Here is a 15,260-nt window from a genome sequence, read left to right as displayed (position 1 = left end):
TTAACTCCACATGTGAATTAAATTATTGGGGATCATCAGTGTGGGTTCAGACGAAACAGATCAACAATTGATCAGATCTTTTGCATATGTCAGGTACTAGAGAAAAAATGGGAGTTCAGTACATCAATTATTTACAGATTTCAAAAAAGCCTATAACTCTGTGAAGAGAGAAGTGCTATAAAATATTCTAATTGAAATTGCTATACCAGAGAAATTAGTGAATCTAATAAAAATGTGATTAAATGAAACTTGTAGCACAATTCATATAGGTAAATATTTATCTGAATAATTTTCCATCGAGAACGGTCTGAAACAAGCAGATGCTTTGCCTCAGTTGCTCTTTAACTTTGCGCTAGAATACGCCATCAGTAAAGTCCAAGATAGGCAGGAGGGTTTGCAATTGAATGGGACACATCAGCTATTGGCATATGCTGATGATGTTAATTTATTGGGGGACGATATAAATACAATAAAGAGGAACACAGAAGTTTTACTAGAGGCTAGTAGACAGGTGGGGCTAGAAGTAAAGTCAGAAAAACTAAGTACATGTTAGTATATCGTCTGGAGACATGTCAGGCAAAATTGTCTTAGGGTGGCTAATAAATCCTTTGAAAGTGTTACACAGTTACAATATTTGGGAACAACAATAACAAATCAAAATGATATTCATGAGGAAGTTAGGAGGAGACTAAATTCCGGAAATGCTTGCTACTTCTCAGTTTTGTCTTCCTGTCTGATTTCTCAGAACCCAAAGATTAAAATATACAAAACAATAATTTTTCCTGTTGTTTTGTATGGGTGTGAAACATGGTATTTCATTCTGAGGGAGGAACACAGATTGCAGGTGTTTGAGAACAGGGTGTTGAGGAGGATATTTGGGCCTAGGAGAGAATACGATGGGGCATGGAGAAAACTATATAATGACAAAATTAAAAATTTGTACTCCTCCCACAGTATTGACAGGGTGATTAAGTCAAGAAGAATGAGATGGGCAGGGCATGTTACATGAATAGATGGGGCAAGAGGTGTGCACCAGGTGTTGGTTGGGAAGCCTGCGGGGAAGAGACTGCTGGGGAGACCTAGATGTAGATCGGAGGATAATCTCATATGGGATCTATGGGAGATAGGAGTTGAAGGAGACTGGATTTTGTTTTCCCAGGACAGGGTCCAGTGGAGGGCTTTGGTTAATTCGGTGATGAACCTTTGCGTTCAGTAAGCCATCTAGTTAGTTAGTTAGATATTTCAGGTTCTCACATGGTGATTATGAAAATAACAGCCTTTTGGGATAGTGTGTCATGCAGTCTCATAAAAGTTGACTGATATTTCAGAGGTGCATACTGCCTCTTTCAACAGGGTGATGAGTAACTTATTGAGCCAAGTTACATGAGACTACACAGTCCAATATCCTAAAAGGCTGCCATCTTTATGCTGATTGACAAATACCACAGAGTCACTTTCTTCTTTTCTTTATTTCCTTCTTTCTTATCTTCTTGGGATTGGGCACTGCTTGCTTCAGTCTCAGTGGCTGATACTGAAACTGTGGTTGCCTACACATTATCTGGGTGCCTTTGTCCTGCACATCCATTGGCTCATCCACAAATTTTCTGACGCACGTACCCAATATCACCTTGTTGGAGACGGTATCAGTACCCATATCAAGGGACAGGAAGTCCACAGATGGCTGAAGAGAAGAAGAAGGCAATCTTGGCACAAATGCGCGCTCCTTCCTTGAGCTGCGATATTTGTAGACATCTGCACTAACTTTCACTTCAGTAGGCTGTGGGTCTGATGATTTTTCTGCCTGATCATCAGTTGGACCATGCGACAAGGCATAGCAGAAGGCAGGAAGGGGCTCTGGCACAGGTATCGTCTTACACAGCTCCATTACTGTCTTGAAGACTGTGTGGAAATGGCCGCCCTCTGACTCCACAGCTGATCTCTGTGACACAATTTTTACATTACAGACAGTACTCTGTGCTTTAACGTCTTAACTGTAAATTAAATCAAGTAATATTTTGTGGTTTTAAAAATACCAGCCTGTTCTTTGCAACAGGTTGGAACTGCCGGAAGAATTCTAGTTTGCTTTATAAAGTTCCTTGGCTTGAACCATCATCCCTCTGTAAACACCCACCCACTAGAAACTATGATAATGGCAGCAGTCTATATTCCCAGATAGGGAATTTGTTTGATGTTTAATTTGAAATGTATACTTATCTGAACACTGGCACTAAGCACTGTATAAATTCTGATAAGAGGAGCCAAGAAGTTAATTATCACCTGCTGAAAGATCCCTTAACACAGACTTCAACATAATTTGGTAGCAGCATGCTTGCCCACATAGGGTGTGAATATGGTATGATACTGTACATAATACACAATTATTTACATATTAAGGATATAAGACTTGTTGGGGGTTAAAGGAGTGTACAAAATTGATTTGTTTTATATGTTTCAAAATGTTAATACAACTACTAAGCCCCAGTTCAAAAAGAAACAAGGCATTTTTCACTGAGCAGCTGCTCCTCTTATCAAATCAGCAACCAAGATATACGTTACTAACACATGGCACGTAGAAGGTGAATCATATCATACATTGTTAAAATGACTCTACGTACTTTGATACCAAGAGCTAAACAGGAGAAGCCAAGTGTGGTATTGACAATCGATCGCAGAGAAGACATGATGAGAACGGGAACACCCTGCATAGCACACATAATGGGGATGTGGCTTATGAGCATCCTTGGGTCTGCATCGTGAGCAAGAAGCACACAGCCAACCAACGAAGACTCCAAACCACGCGTCACAGTATTCACACCCAGCAACAGACACTGCCTGCAACAATATATGGCACCAAAACCAAGTTATATTCACAATATTTCAGGGTAGTATATTAAATGGTGATAGTTTTGCTGACACCTCTGCCACCAGGCTGATACTGCTGATGCATCGTACACATAGTTGCAAGAACATTTTTGGATGGACTGAACGTTGCAGTTGAGCTTTCCCACTTCATATTCATAAGCTGCAGGGTTCAAATCTTGGCCCAGAGACTGAGATTTCTCATGGTTTTCCTCAGACCCTCAAGGGAAGTGCCAGGATAGTACCTAAAATTAGGCCACAACTGCTTCACTCCACATCATTTGCAATTCATTATTCATTGTCATTGTCTCATCCCACACTATATAGTGTAGATACTGAAAACATAAATAAATAAACTATAATAAATCATCATCATCATCATCTGTGGTTCTACAACCCAGTGTGGGTCTTGGCCATCTCTTTTGGAGGTTACTTAAACTATTTAGACATTTGGTAGGACTTGGATGAATGATCAGCCCGTCAAAAGGCCTCTACGTGTACGCAGAGCAGCACAACGCAGAGAGACGTGAACAAAGATCCATGGCCTCAGTGCGATTTAAACCCGCAGTCCCAGTGTCTAAGTGCACGAGGCCCACACCTCAGAATGTGAGGCCACTGTGACCAGGAAACTAATAATAAATAAGTAAATAAATAATTTTTGGTTGATTTGTTGTTTGTTTGTGGGTTTAGAGGGTGCATCATAACAGGCAGGCAAGACTGTACAGGGAGCTGCCAGTGGGATCAGAGTTAAAATAGCAATGTTACTAAGGTACAATGGTGTTTCAATGAAACTTAATTTCCCAGGCTATAAAAGGGCCTGGCAGTGTAAAAGTGGGTAACACGATGGACTGTAAAACCTATTACATATCAACAACTACAGGCAAGGCTTTATAGAGGTTACCAATGAGTGCAATGGTTTTAAACGAAAAAAGTATTCCTCTATTGATGGATGTTGCCATACATGATGTCCTGTGATCAAAAAACACAATGAAACAGCTGTACTACCCAGCCTAAAAAGATATTCACAGTACTACTAATAACAGAAATATTCGCCCTATTTATAAAATTTTATGCGTGACTATAAGACACCCCCATTTTTTGATAATAAATTAGGAAAAAATTGTCATCTTATATTCAGGTAAATACAGTATATGAATTCTGACACAAGAATGAGACTGATGCTGTAACTCTTTTCATTTACATAATTACAAAAATTAACTTTGTTCTCCCTCGAAATAGTTCCCTTCGGAGTTGACACACAGCCGCATATGATGCTGCCACTGTTGGAAGCAGAGCTGTAGACCATTTTCTTGTAAGGCTGTTCAGTGGCTCCGTTGTTTATGCCTTCACCTCTTCTACCATCTCAAAATGGGTCCCTTTGAGCAAGGTTTCTATCTTGGGGAAGAGAAAGAAGTAACAGGGAGCCAGGTCTGGTGAATAGGAGGGATGGTCAAGCACAGTTATGTTCTTATTGGTTAAAAACTCCTTCACAAAGCTGTGTGGGCTGGCACGTTATCCTGGTCCAAAATCCACTCGTTTTTCCACGACTCTGGATGTTTTTCTCTCACTCGCTTGCTCAATTCTGTCAATACTTCAATGTAATATTGCTGATTTACCATCTGGCCACTGGAAACCCACTCTGCCATCACAACACTCTTGATATCAAAGAAAACATTTAACATGGCTTTGAACTTCAAACAGCTCATCTGTACTTTCTTGCTCTTGGAGAGGATTGTGACTTACAGTGCGTGGACTGCCACTTAGTTTCTGGATCACACTGAAATATCCAAGTCTCATCACAAGTAATTATTTTAATAATTTTCATAATAATTTCAACAAATCCAGTTGGCCCTCAATGCATTGCAAGAGGTCACAACAAATATCCTCTCAACTTCTTTTTGTTCAACTGACAACATTTCAGGAAGATTTTTAAGAAAACATTTTTCATGTTCAATTCTTCGGTTAAAATGCACCGAACTCTTTCCCATCTAAATTAACTCGAACTGCTCAAACACCTAACCTATGGTCTTTTCGAATCACATCTCACACTTTTTCAATGTTATTATCGGTAATTGACGTGCTTGGATGGCCTGGGCGCTCATCATCTTCCACGCTTTCGCTGCCTTCCAAAAATCATTTGTGCCATTCAAACACATGTGCACAAGACATACAATCTTCAGTGTAAGCCTCAGTCAATAACTGAAAAGTGTCCATTGCAGATTTCTTATGCTTAACGAAAAACTTAATGTTCACGCGTTGTTCCAAGTTACAATCTGGTATTTTCCGACCAAGCATAAAAACATGTCTGTACAGAAACACTTGTCCACTACTATTGAGTACACCAATCAAGATGAAACTTGCATCACTGGTAGACGATAGATCAAGGTCAAATACAGTCTCATTATTTTGCCCTCACTATTATTGGTTGCCTAGTTACAGCATCAGTCTCGTTATTTTTGTGTCATACCTCGTATTGTGTAATATGTAAACATGTATGCTACAATAATAAATGTTTATAATTAACATCTATAAAGTTTCAATAACTTGTCCTCATTTCTACCTCTTTCAAACCCATTGAGAACCTGCTTTGACAATCAATACATTTTGTACTTATAGGTCTTATATGTCACTTAGTGTAAAAAGTGATTATCTCTTCAAACAACATTAACAAACTGATCTTTGTAATGGTAAAGTACTATGTTTACTTTGAGGCAAGAAATGAATTCTTGAATATTATTTTAATAAGCTCCAGTTTTAAAGGGATAACTTGGCAGCCGTCAAGTCTGTAAGTAGCAAATTTGGCCTGAAGACTTAAAATGCTGAGAACACCTGTTGTAGAGAGGCTTTAAATGTTACACTAGCTACAAATCTGTTTTGCATAATAAAGCATTTCTTAAAAAATGGACGTTTAGTTTGAATTTCATTTAATATATGGTTTAAATCTAATATAAACAAAAATTATATCTCACCACAAAATTACATTAATTCAACAAGTTTTAATGTAAACCCCCAAACCACATGTGAAAATCCTATCAGTGGTTTCAGAGTTCAAACGTGCTGAAAGATATAACTTCCTCATTATGCATTAAATTGTGAATAGAATAACACCCTGTGGATTAACCCAGACATGAAAATGCTTAATATAGTGTCCACCTCAGTTCCTTAGTGCAATCAGATGAGACAGGAACATGAGATTCCTGCTGCAATTTCATTCTCATTTCCCTGCGCTGCTTACAAGGCACCTTTCTCAACTCTGACCAATTCACTTTGATGGCAGGCTTCCTAATTGGCTGCAAGATGCTGAAACAAAAATGTGCAGCATCACAAACAGTGTTCCACACTGCATCTTTGCAATGCAGTAATCACTTACATTACGTGAGTCAGGCCTGTACTGCAAAAGGTGGTAATAGAATCAGCCAGTTAATGATATTTACAAATGTAGTCCAAATACAGGAAGAGGTTGAGAGCATTTGATGGGTGAGAATGGTCACTATATTCTAATGCTGTTCTCACAGACCAACAATTTCATCTTAACTTTAAAAATAATTATAAACTAAATTTTAAATGACTTTAAATGGAAGTTAAAATATAATTACCTTCAACCATTTTAAACCAAATCACAACTGTATGTGCCACCTGCTTCTAAAATCAATAAATCTGAATTTAATGCAATACATGTATTTATGGGTTTTGTATCATTCTCAGAATAGACAGAAATTATTTCCTTAAACAATGTTAACTAACTTATTTTTGCAATAAATGCACACTGTGTTTTCTCTGAGGTAAGAGCTAGTTTTTTTAAATATTGCACAGATGAGCTTCACTTCAAAGAATTAAAATCTTTCAAATGTACAGATAACCAAGTATAACTAAAAATTACATTTACATACAATTCCCACAATTCTAGTACTACACAGTTTGCAAACATAACCTCAAAGCTTAAGACTAATGCCAAGTGCATAACTTTCAACATACAAAATTTCTCACAGACAATTTTAGAACAATTTATAATGTGTCAGTATACCAACTTCCATATTCCTATTGTTTCCAGCACCTCATAAATTCTTACAAGTGGTAAAGTTACCAATGTAACAAAAGATGTGTAATGTTATGGCAGTAACACAACCACCTAACCTAATAAGCAGCTGGTTCAAGTCCACTTCTGTATCTTCCCCCAGCACCGGCCTGGAAGCAAAAACAAAAATTTCTACCGCTTGTCTCTTAACCTCAGTACCTTCATACCCATAACTGAACCCTTGTAGGTATGGAAGACAATATAATTTTTAGCAAGATCTCATAACATAAGAAGCCATGTTAAAGAGCTCTTTTGTAGCTGGTCATAATAAAGGCCTCCCTGTAGGTCCCTGGTCTCACCAAGTCCCCAGGCCCTTAAAGAGTAGTGCCCTCTTTAATTAGGGCATTGGCCTTAGACCTGGGCCTTACAGGCACCCTAGTCAGGGCCTCCCTTAAGTTGGTTTGTTCATGTGCCCTGGTTTCCATAAGCCCCCAGTACTACCTTGGCTCTCCCTGGCTAAGAATTAATACTTATTACCCACTGGAGAGAGAACTGGATGAGCAAAAACGCTATTTTGGATGTTGTAGCAAAGGGAACACTCAATGCTTGTAAAATGTGTAGTTTGTCACCTTACTACCTGAGCACAGGCCACACTGCAGAAACAAGTCTAACTTCATGAAAATTTCTTTGGTAAAACAGTATTATGTAATCTATACTACAAATTCATGTTCCATGTTGAGGTGCAGGACGTTATACTAGCTACTGGATAACAATAAGTATAAACATTTTATTGTAGTGTACTCAGAACATACTTTAATACATCTAAATAGCATCTAAGCCATTATATAAACTTTTAAATCAATGTGCTCAATTCAAGCAAATATTTTCTAATAAAAAATTTAGTAAGGACTGTAAATAACAAACTCCATCAAAAGTGTGATTAATATGTGCAGACAGAAGCAAGAATGTACCAACCAATAAGGACTGTATGGTGAAGTAAACACACTGTGGCCACTCTGGTCCCTGTTTTTACTCTTCTTGCCTGATAAAGCAATTCTTTGCTGCTTGATTGTCAGCACTGTTGTTTCTGGCTGTTTCATGTTTAAGCTGTAACAAAACACATTCTTAATACCTATCATAATTTATTATTACTTAAGACAAGCATGTAGGATACAATAAGGTACCTGGTCAACTAGATAAAAATATTTTAAGACTGTCTATCCCTTCTAAGAACCAATTCAGCTCCCCAAACATCTCTGTCAGTTGTAACCATTAACATTTATTTGCTCTGAACTTAGTCACAAGTGTGTGTGTGTGTGTGTGTGTGTGTTATATAAATTGTCATACTGCTGTTAAAATGCTATAAGCCAAACATAATAAAATACCCACATTCTAAGTCTGGAGCAATTTCTGGAGGATTCTAGATAAGTAACAATGCATTTAACAATTTGTTATGCCTTGTTCTAGCCACATGTATCATATCATACCCACGTATGGAGTTATATGTCAAAGACCATTAATTTACAATGCAAAAATGAGATGCAAACTGTTTTGGAATATTAAAAGAACCAAACATTGCAGACCTGTCTTCAGAGAACTGAGGACAATAACCCCATTTTCAAAAAACACCTATGAAACTTTTCTGTATAACAGGAACAAATGTACTACAAATAAATGAGGATGTACACACATGAGGAAGAAATATAACTACTATATAAATAGCCACAGGATTGAAGTCTACAGACATTATCATTTGTAGCTGGACTAGTACTAGCAAGTCACTATGAGTAAAAGAAATTTGAAAGACTGAAGCGTTCCAATATTCTGCTTGTGACAAAGTCTATTAAATAAGTGAGATTTCTTGTTCTCACAGAGGATAGTATGAAGATGGCTATCTTCTGGGTTGTTGCGCCATGTAGTCTGGTAACAATTTATCGACGTTTCATAGGTGCCTGCTGCCCCGATCATTACTCATCACCTTGATGATGGAAGTAGCAAACGTCTCTCAATCGTCGATATATTTCTACCGAATTACACGGCACATCAACCCATAAAACAGCATCTCAACAGAATAAAATTACTGCTACTAAAACCACTAGTGCTACAACATACATTCCTGTAAACACTATGTGCAAAATCGAACATAACCCAAAATAACCTACGACTTTTCAGTTGAAAACAATTTTACGAGGTTATACTAATCGTCGTACTATTACCTTAAAACACAAAAATATGTAAGTCAATCACAAAGTAAATATGTTCATAATCCGTGACTCCAACATAATGATAAATATATCAGCACAAATTTACAAGCAATATATCAACTCATTAAAAATAAGCATTACATAGAATCATGGGAAACACGGCTATCAATATCTCCACGGCCTACATTAAATCCCGTTGAAAGGATAATTTGGTGTTGACTTGTGGTTGGCTACTGACATCTATCTTATTCTTCATGAACAAAGACGGAATAAGGAACTAAAGATAAAGAGTTTGGTTTTTCCGGCGGTTGGTTCGAAGACGGCAGTCTTCTGGTTTGTTGTGCCTTGTAATCTGGTAGAAGTTTACCAAGGCCCTCTGAAACGTTGGTAACTTCTACCAGACTACACGGTACAACAACCCAGAATACAGCTATCAACCGGAGATATGGAACTAGTTCTACAGAATAAAATATAATTTATTTTTATTCCGTAGATACTTCACAGGACCAAGCCAAGGAAAAAAGCATGTCATAGCAAAAATACAATACTTGATTATAACACAAATATAAATTTCTTAGTTATGACAGTAATTTACAGTCAACTACAATACTACTGCAAAAATAATTACTTGTGAAAGAATACCCACTATTGCTGACATGTCTTTGTAATAGCTGAAAATTATAAGTTGAAGTAATTTCTTTTATGGAGTAGGAATGAGATAGGAGATATTCAAATAATGCTGGCTTAAAGTTCTTCATATCGTCGTTCAGACTATTTATAAAGGGGGGGGGGGAGATTATTGAATAGCTAATTCAAGTTTATTAATGTATTAAACTCTTTTTGATATTTACTGAGATGTACTATTTGGCATATGATGGTTATATATGTATATTGTACTTAAACTTTAGACATCTGAGTTTGCTTTTGAACATGGTTGGAATTCTCGTCTGCTTTGCATATGTAATTACTTGCAGCTGGCCTGATATTACCCAAGGTACAACGCGTACAGTGTACTTAAAGAACTACGACTTTCTTACTAAACCACAAGAATAGGTAGAAAACTAATTCTGATATTTGATGTTTATGTAACTGTTGTTACACAATTAAGTACGGTAAATGGTCAAAAGAAATTCAAATGTTGTTCTCGACTATCGAAAAAGCCCAAGTACGATAAGAATGCATTTTTTGTTCTGTCTTAACTCAAGCAGGGTCCTGAAAATCGCTATTTTGTTGCTACTAGATTCCATTTTTAAGGCCAATCTGCGGAATAAGAAAGTACCGTGGAATCACTGATCCGCAGACAGAAGCGGGGTGAAAGCGCGGCACAGTTTGATAGCAAAATGCACTTGAAGGAGGACTCTCAATTTAGTTAGTGGTCTACCTAGAGTGCGCGCGTAGTCACTCGGCTCGCTTCACACTTCTCAGACGCTTCTTCTACTCGCAGGCTGAGTACAATTTAGCATGTAGTACGTTCTGTATACGAGGCGATAATTTGGGCTGTAGCAGGTTAAACATTCCCAACAGTGACAACAGAATAAGTGTGTAACAGACAAGAAAAGAAAGAAAAATGCCTCCAATTTCAAGACCAGCTTCTTCTACGTACTGGGCACCGTGTTCTAACCGACAACGACGCTTATCGGAGATACCAACGAACAAAATAAATTACCTTATAACGAGAAATTCTGAGGGAGATGTATCAAGTACTGCATCTACATCAATATCACGGCATTACGTAGACCCGTGGGACCTAGAAAATTACGCATTTATGAAGCGTCATAGTACTACAGACGCTGAAACGGATTACATCGTCAGATCAACTCCGGCACTCGAATCATCGCAGTCAGATTTTTATTACGTGCCACATTATCAATATCCAGACACCGATTATGACGCTGGGACCAGACAATTCTCTCCTTATCTGCAGGATCCTACACAGAATTTTTCTGTAGGATTGGTCAACGGAGTTGAAGAAGAAGACTTCTACAACGAACGCTTCGAGTTACACAGCAATCGATATTCTGGGAATTCTGAGGACGCCAAGTGTTATATCGATCAGCCTTCAAGGACGAAGTTCAGACCGACTAGCTGTTTGTATTCAAGGACAGGTATGTTTTAGTGTAGCTCTGGATACGTAAGAATTCTGTTTCAATAAATTATAAATTAGCATAATAAATTTAGGGGTGAACAAAGTCGAATGGACTCGAGATGAAACTTGCCACTACTGGAAAGAATTTTGTTACAAATTAAAAAATAAAACTCATGTCTGAGTACAAAATTTGTAGGTCCAAGCGTTTTCTGGTTCTTGGATTATTGAGTGAATGGAACTAGGTTAGGTTATGAATTTAACCTCGGGATCATAATACAGGAAATATAAGAGGTTGAAGTTTTGTGCGTAATCGGGTTACTATAGAAACACATTTTCAAGCGTTAACACGCACTGATCAAATAAAAGGGTGATTTAGAAGTCTGCAAAAGATGTTCAGAATATCTTAAGCGTCAAACTGAAGCAAGTGTTTCAGTTTCACACTAAAGTAACTTCATATTAAATAACGCATTTCAGTTCAAATTCAAAATTTTACTGTGAGAACTTTAATTGAATTCCCTTAATTTTATACGTCTAGGTATCATAGTAAAAATGGGAGAAGAATGAGACAGTACATAAGCTGTTGATAGATTTCAAGAAAGGCATGATTCAGTTAGGAGGGAAATATTGTATAATATTCTATACTGTTGGCTATACCTCCACTAGTTGTAAGCGTTAATCAACAACAACATTCCTTTTTAGACCCCACTGCAATTTTTGCTTAGTCTTTGAAGTTCTGTAAAGTCTACAAACTTTAACAAGAATTTATTTAGTGATAACATCAGCATTATTTCTTTGGTAGAACAGTCGTGTCTCTTGTGATGTGTAGAATGACTTACGGACAGAACTGTGACCACGCTGTCGTCAATGTATCGACTCTTGGGCCGCCGGATTATAATCGAGAACAATCTGTTGAAAGTTCACTGCAGTCTATTAAAAATGATAGTCTAATAAGTTCACATATTACTCAATTATCATGCTGGCTTGATGTTTTTATCAAGAATACGCTTAAATTTAATATCCTAAGACGAAGACCATCTTGAGATCCGTAGAGTATAGAAAGGTTTCAGCGGTGTAAGTTACGCCACTTCCGATGGATACATCAAACAGCACATACGCCTACTGAGAGAGTAGCACGGATAGCTCCTGGAAGGCTAAGCTTCGCTGAGTAACACTCCGGGGTTGAATCCCCGGAGCAGAGAACCCTGGCAATATAAGCCCCGAATGAGCCCTTAGGGACATTCTCTGGTGTGATCTAGTTCGTAGGTGCTGTTCCCAGCGGGAGTACGTACAAAGACGTGACAGACTTGCATAATTAAATAATAAACGTCGTCATTTAAAGATCATTATCTTAAAGATCAGGGATAGATAGACGGATTTTTTAAGTTTAACGACTAGCTATGGGCTGGACACCTGGGGTTTGATCCCCAACTGGGGCAGAGGATTTTTCCTCTAGCCTCTGCGTCTAGGCCGGTTTTGGGGCCCACCCAACCTCCTATCCAATGGGTACCGGGGTTCTTTCTCGGGGGTAAAGCTCGGCCGGGGCGTGATGCTGACCACTCACCCCATCTAGTGCCGAGGTCAAGAATGAGTAGGAGCTATACCTCCACTCCCACACCCCAAACGACCTACATAGCGTGTAGCGGGACAAACTTTACTTTTTACATTTTAATTATCTTCGTCAAATAACCGTCAACGTCATTGTGTAATAATTCTTATCATGGACTCAGGATTGCGCAGTTTCGGAATATGTGTTAGGTCTAAACTGTAGCGTTTCAAATCAGAAAACTTGGACGTGATTTTAGGTTTCTGTTTTGAAAAAAAAAATCCGACACTTAATTTTAAACCAATTTGCATTTGATGATAAATACCAACTGAATTTTAGACATCCAAATGTTAGCGGCTATAAGTGCACGGAAGTAACACTTGAGAACGGCCAGTTGATGTAAGAAGTAAAACAATATTATCAATAGGCACCGCAGGAATGATATTTGATAAATATAAGTCCAAATCAAGTCGTCTCTAATTCTAAAATACGAATAACTTGCAACTCAGAGTAATATTACTTAGACGAAAGAGTATACATTTTAGAGGTAGTTCACAACAAACTGCAATTTTAGGCAGTAACGTTGTTGTCATTCCAGAGGAAATTAACAAGCATTGTCTCACTAATTAGGGAAATGTCTAGAGAAAGTTTATTTGTAATAGATTCTGAACATTACATTAATAAAGGAATGCCACGCCCAATAATAATGATGTCCACCAAATCAACATAAAATGTTCGGCCTGCTTATTGCCGACGTAGTACGAACACAGGCCCCGAGAAATGTTTATTTTGGTTATTTAGATAATTTTATATCACAGAGATCTTAGACACATACCCAAATATTTTTATTTACAGAACGAAAACAATACATTGAAAAAAAGACTCTCCTCTTATCCATGGCCTGCCATTTGCACGTTAACTTCTCGTAGTAGGAAGCCAGATTTTTGCGTATTAAAACGTTCAAAGCCCAACAGCTGTAAACCCAAATGGAGAAATTTCGCCCTTCTGTAGGCCTGATCGTGAAACTATCATTTCTCCCGACGTCAGGGCGACGCCACCTTCTTAAATAATAAATTTAAGGTCGGTAGTGAAAATATGAAGTTGCCCATATGCATCATTAAGCACCACGCTTTGAGAATGTACGTGGGAATCGGATGTTAACGCCACTCATTATCCTCGGCCCTAGATGGGGAGGAGCAATATGCTTCACGCCCCGACGTCTTTATTCTCAGAGAAGGATTCTCCGGTACTCCGTGGATCGGACGATGAATGGGTCCGTCCAGGGCTCACTGCGCGCTGTGGTGAAAATAAAATTTCTTATCACTTCCGGGGAGCGATTTCGGGTTGTCCTACCCAGAGGCGGCCTCTGAAATGAAGATTATTGTACAGAGTAGGCCCGCCTGTTAGTGACACAAGAAATGCTCTCACATTTTATCTGAAAACTTGAAAGGAGAAAACCACATCGGAGACCTAGGCGTGTGTAATAATATAAAACTGACGGGACACACAGGTTGTGGAGTTGAACTTCCTCAGTATGTTAAGTCCAAGATCTCGGGCGATTTCTCGATGAAGTGTTAAATCTGTGACAAGAGTTTTCTGGGCAGTCGAGAAGAGCTGTATCAGAGACAGCGCCCCCTTCCATTACTTCCGTTGCATGCACAGCTCTTAAACGGAAACAATAATAATGCTGCTCACATTTGTATTCAACGCTTACTCAACGCCCGGATGTTGGAAGCAGCAAGGACCTCTGAAACATTCGTAACCTTCTATTGGCCCAGAAGACTTCGTAATCTTCATTATTATCAGCCTTCCCGTACAAAGCCAGCGCCTCTCTCTCCAATGTTCTCAGTGCATGTCATTGGTAACAGCGAATTTGGAATGGAATTCTTCAGTGTGGCGGGCGTTCAGAGAGATTTTCCACTTGGACGTATGAAATTATGAGTTTCTAGACTAATTATTATGATTATTATTACTATTATTGAGCAGAAGCAGTGTCAGCTCACATTGGAGGTCACTGACAAGGAAGTGTAGACGTAATGTAGTGGATTATGTATCTCGAAGTATTTTCGAACTGCGAAATATTTTTGGGTCTTGGAAAAAAAACTTGCAAGCGCAAGGTTTCTCGTGTTTGATAATCAGTACTTCTGAGTCTGCGATGAAATACTGGTTTAGTATACTTAATAAAGTTTAATTTCTACACATCCCGCACACGAAACCACGGTGGGGAATCCTCCATCGCAGTCGAAGAATCCCACCCAAACAACGGTCATTGATCACAGACAACTCTGACGTAACAGACATGATTCACAAGGTCGTCGACGCACGAAATAACAGCATTCACGACGTGAAAATATCAACATAGTTACGCTGTATATTTCCTCACTTGTTTATTTTTACAGTGAACTGTATTTGGCTAAATCAAATTTGATTTCAGTTTCATGTAAAGTGTAAGGTACGTTGTATTAATACGAACCAAAAGTATAACAGTGGACACATCCTCCACAAATGGGACCATTTATATTAGACAATCCAATGCCACGCTTGTAATGTTGG

The 15,260-nt window shown here is 38.4% G+C and overlaps 2 protein-coding genes across 4 annotated transcripts in view; one reads left to right on the top strand and one right to left on the bottom strand.

Moving 5' to 3' along the window:
* Nucleotides 1–1,447: 1,447 nt before the first annotated feature.
* Nucleotides 1,448–15,260, bottom strand: part of LOC110835077 (uncharacterized) — a 28,288-nt gene continuing 14,475 nt past the window's right edge. The window contains exons 1-6 of one of the 3 annotated variants that reach the window (XM_087344385.1): nucleotides 9,091–9,292; nucleotides 7,850–7,981; nucleotides 6,994–7,044; nucleotides 6,013–6,159; nucleotides 2,616–2,832; nucleotides 1,448–1,939 (exon numbers count right to left, since the gene is read on the bottom strand). In XM_087344385.1, the coding sequence (XP_087200511.1) occupies nucleotides 1,451–1,939; nucleotides 2,616–2,832; nucleotides 6,013–6,159; nucleotides 6,994–7,044; nucleotides 7,850–7,974 (1,029 nt within the window). In that variant the 5' untranslated portion in view covers nucleotides 7,975–7,981; nucleotides 9,091–9,292 and the 3' untranslated portion in view covers nucleotides 1,448–1,450. Of the gene's footprint in view, nucleotides 1,940–2,615; nucleotides 2,833–6,012; nucleotides 6,160–6,993; nucleotides 7,045–7,849; nucleotides 7,982–9,090; nucleotides 9,293–15,260 lie in introns of those variants that run through there. The other 2 variants (XM_087344386.1, XM_087344384.1) reach the window with 2 other exon arrangements.
* LOC147874627 (uncharacterized) overlaps nucleotides 10,464–15,260 on the top strand; it is a 26,642-nt gene continuing 21,845 nt past the window's right edge. The window contains exon 1 of the mRNA XM_087344383.1: nucleotides 10,464–11,183. Within this exon, the coding sequence (XP_087200509.1) occupies nucleotides 10,646–11,183 (538 nt within the window). The 5' untranslated portion in view covers nucleotides 10,464–10,645. The remainder of the gene's footprint in view (nucleotides 11,184–15,260) is intronic.

Source organism: Zootermopsis nevadensis, unplaced genomic scaffold (assembly GCF_977971745.1).
Source record: "Zootermopsis nevadensis isolate Lab colony 2312 unplaced genomic scaffold, Znev_1.0 Znev_ptg000007l, whole genome shotgun sequence".
In the NCBI taxonomy this organism is placed as follows: domain Eukaryota; kingdom Metazoa; phylum Arthropoda; class Insecta; order Blattodea; family Termopsidae; genus Zootermopsis; species Zootermopsis nevadensis.
The sequence above is the reverse complement of the archived record's forward strand: the minus strand, read 5'-3'. Positions and strand labels throughout refer to the sequence as shown.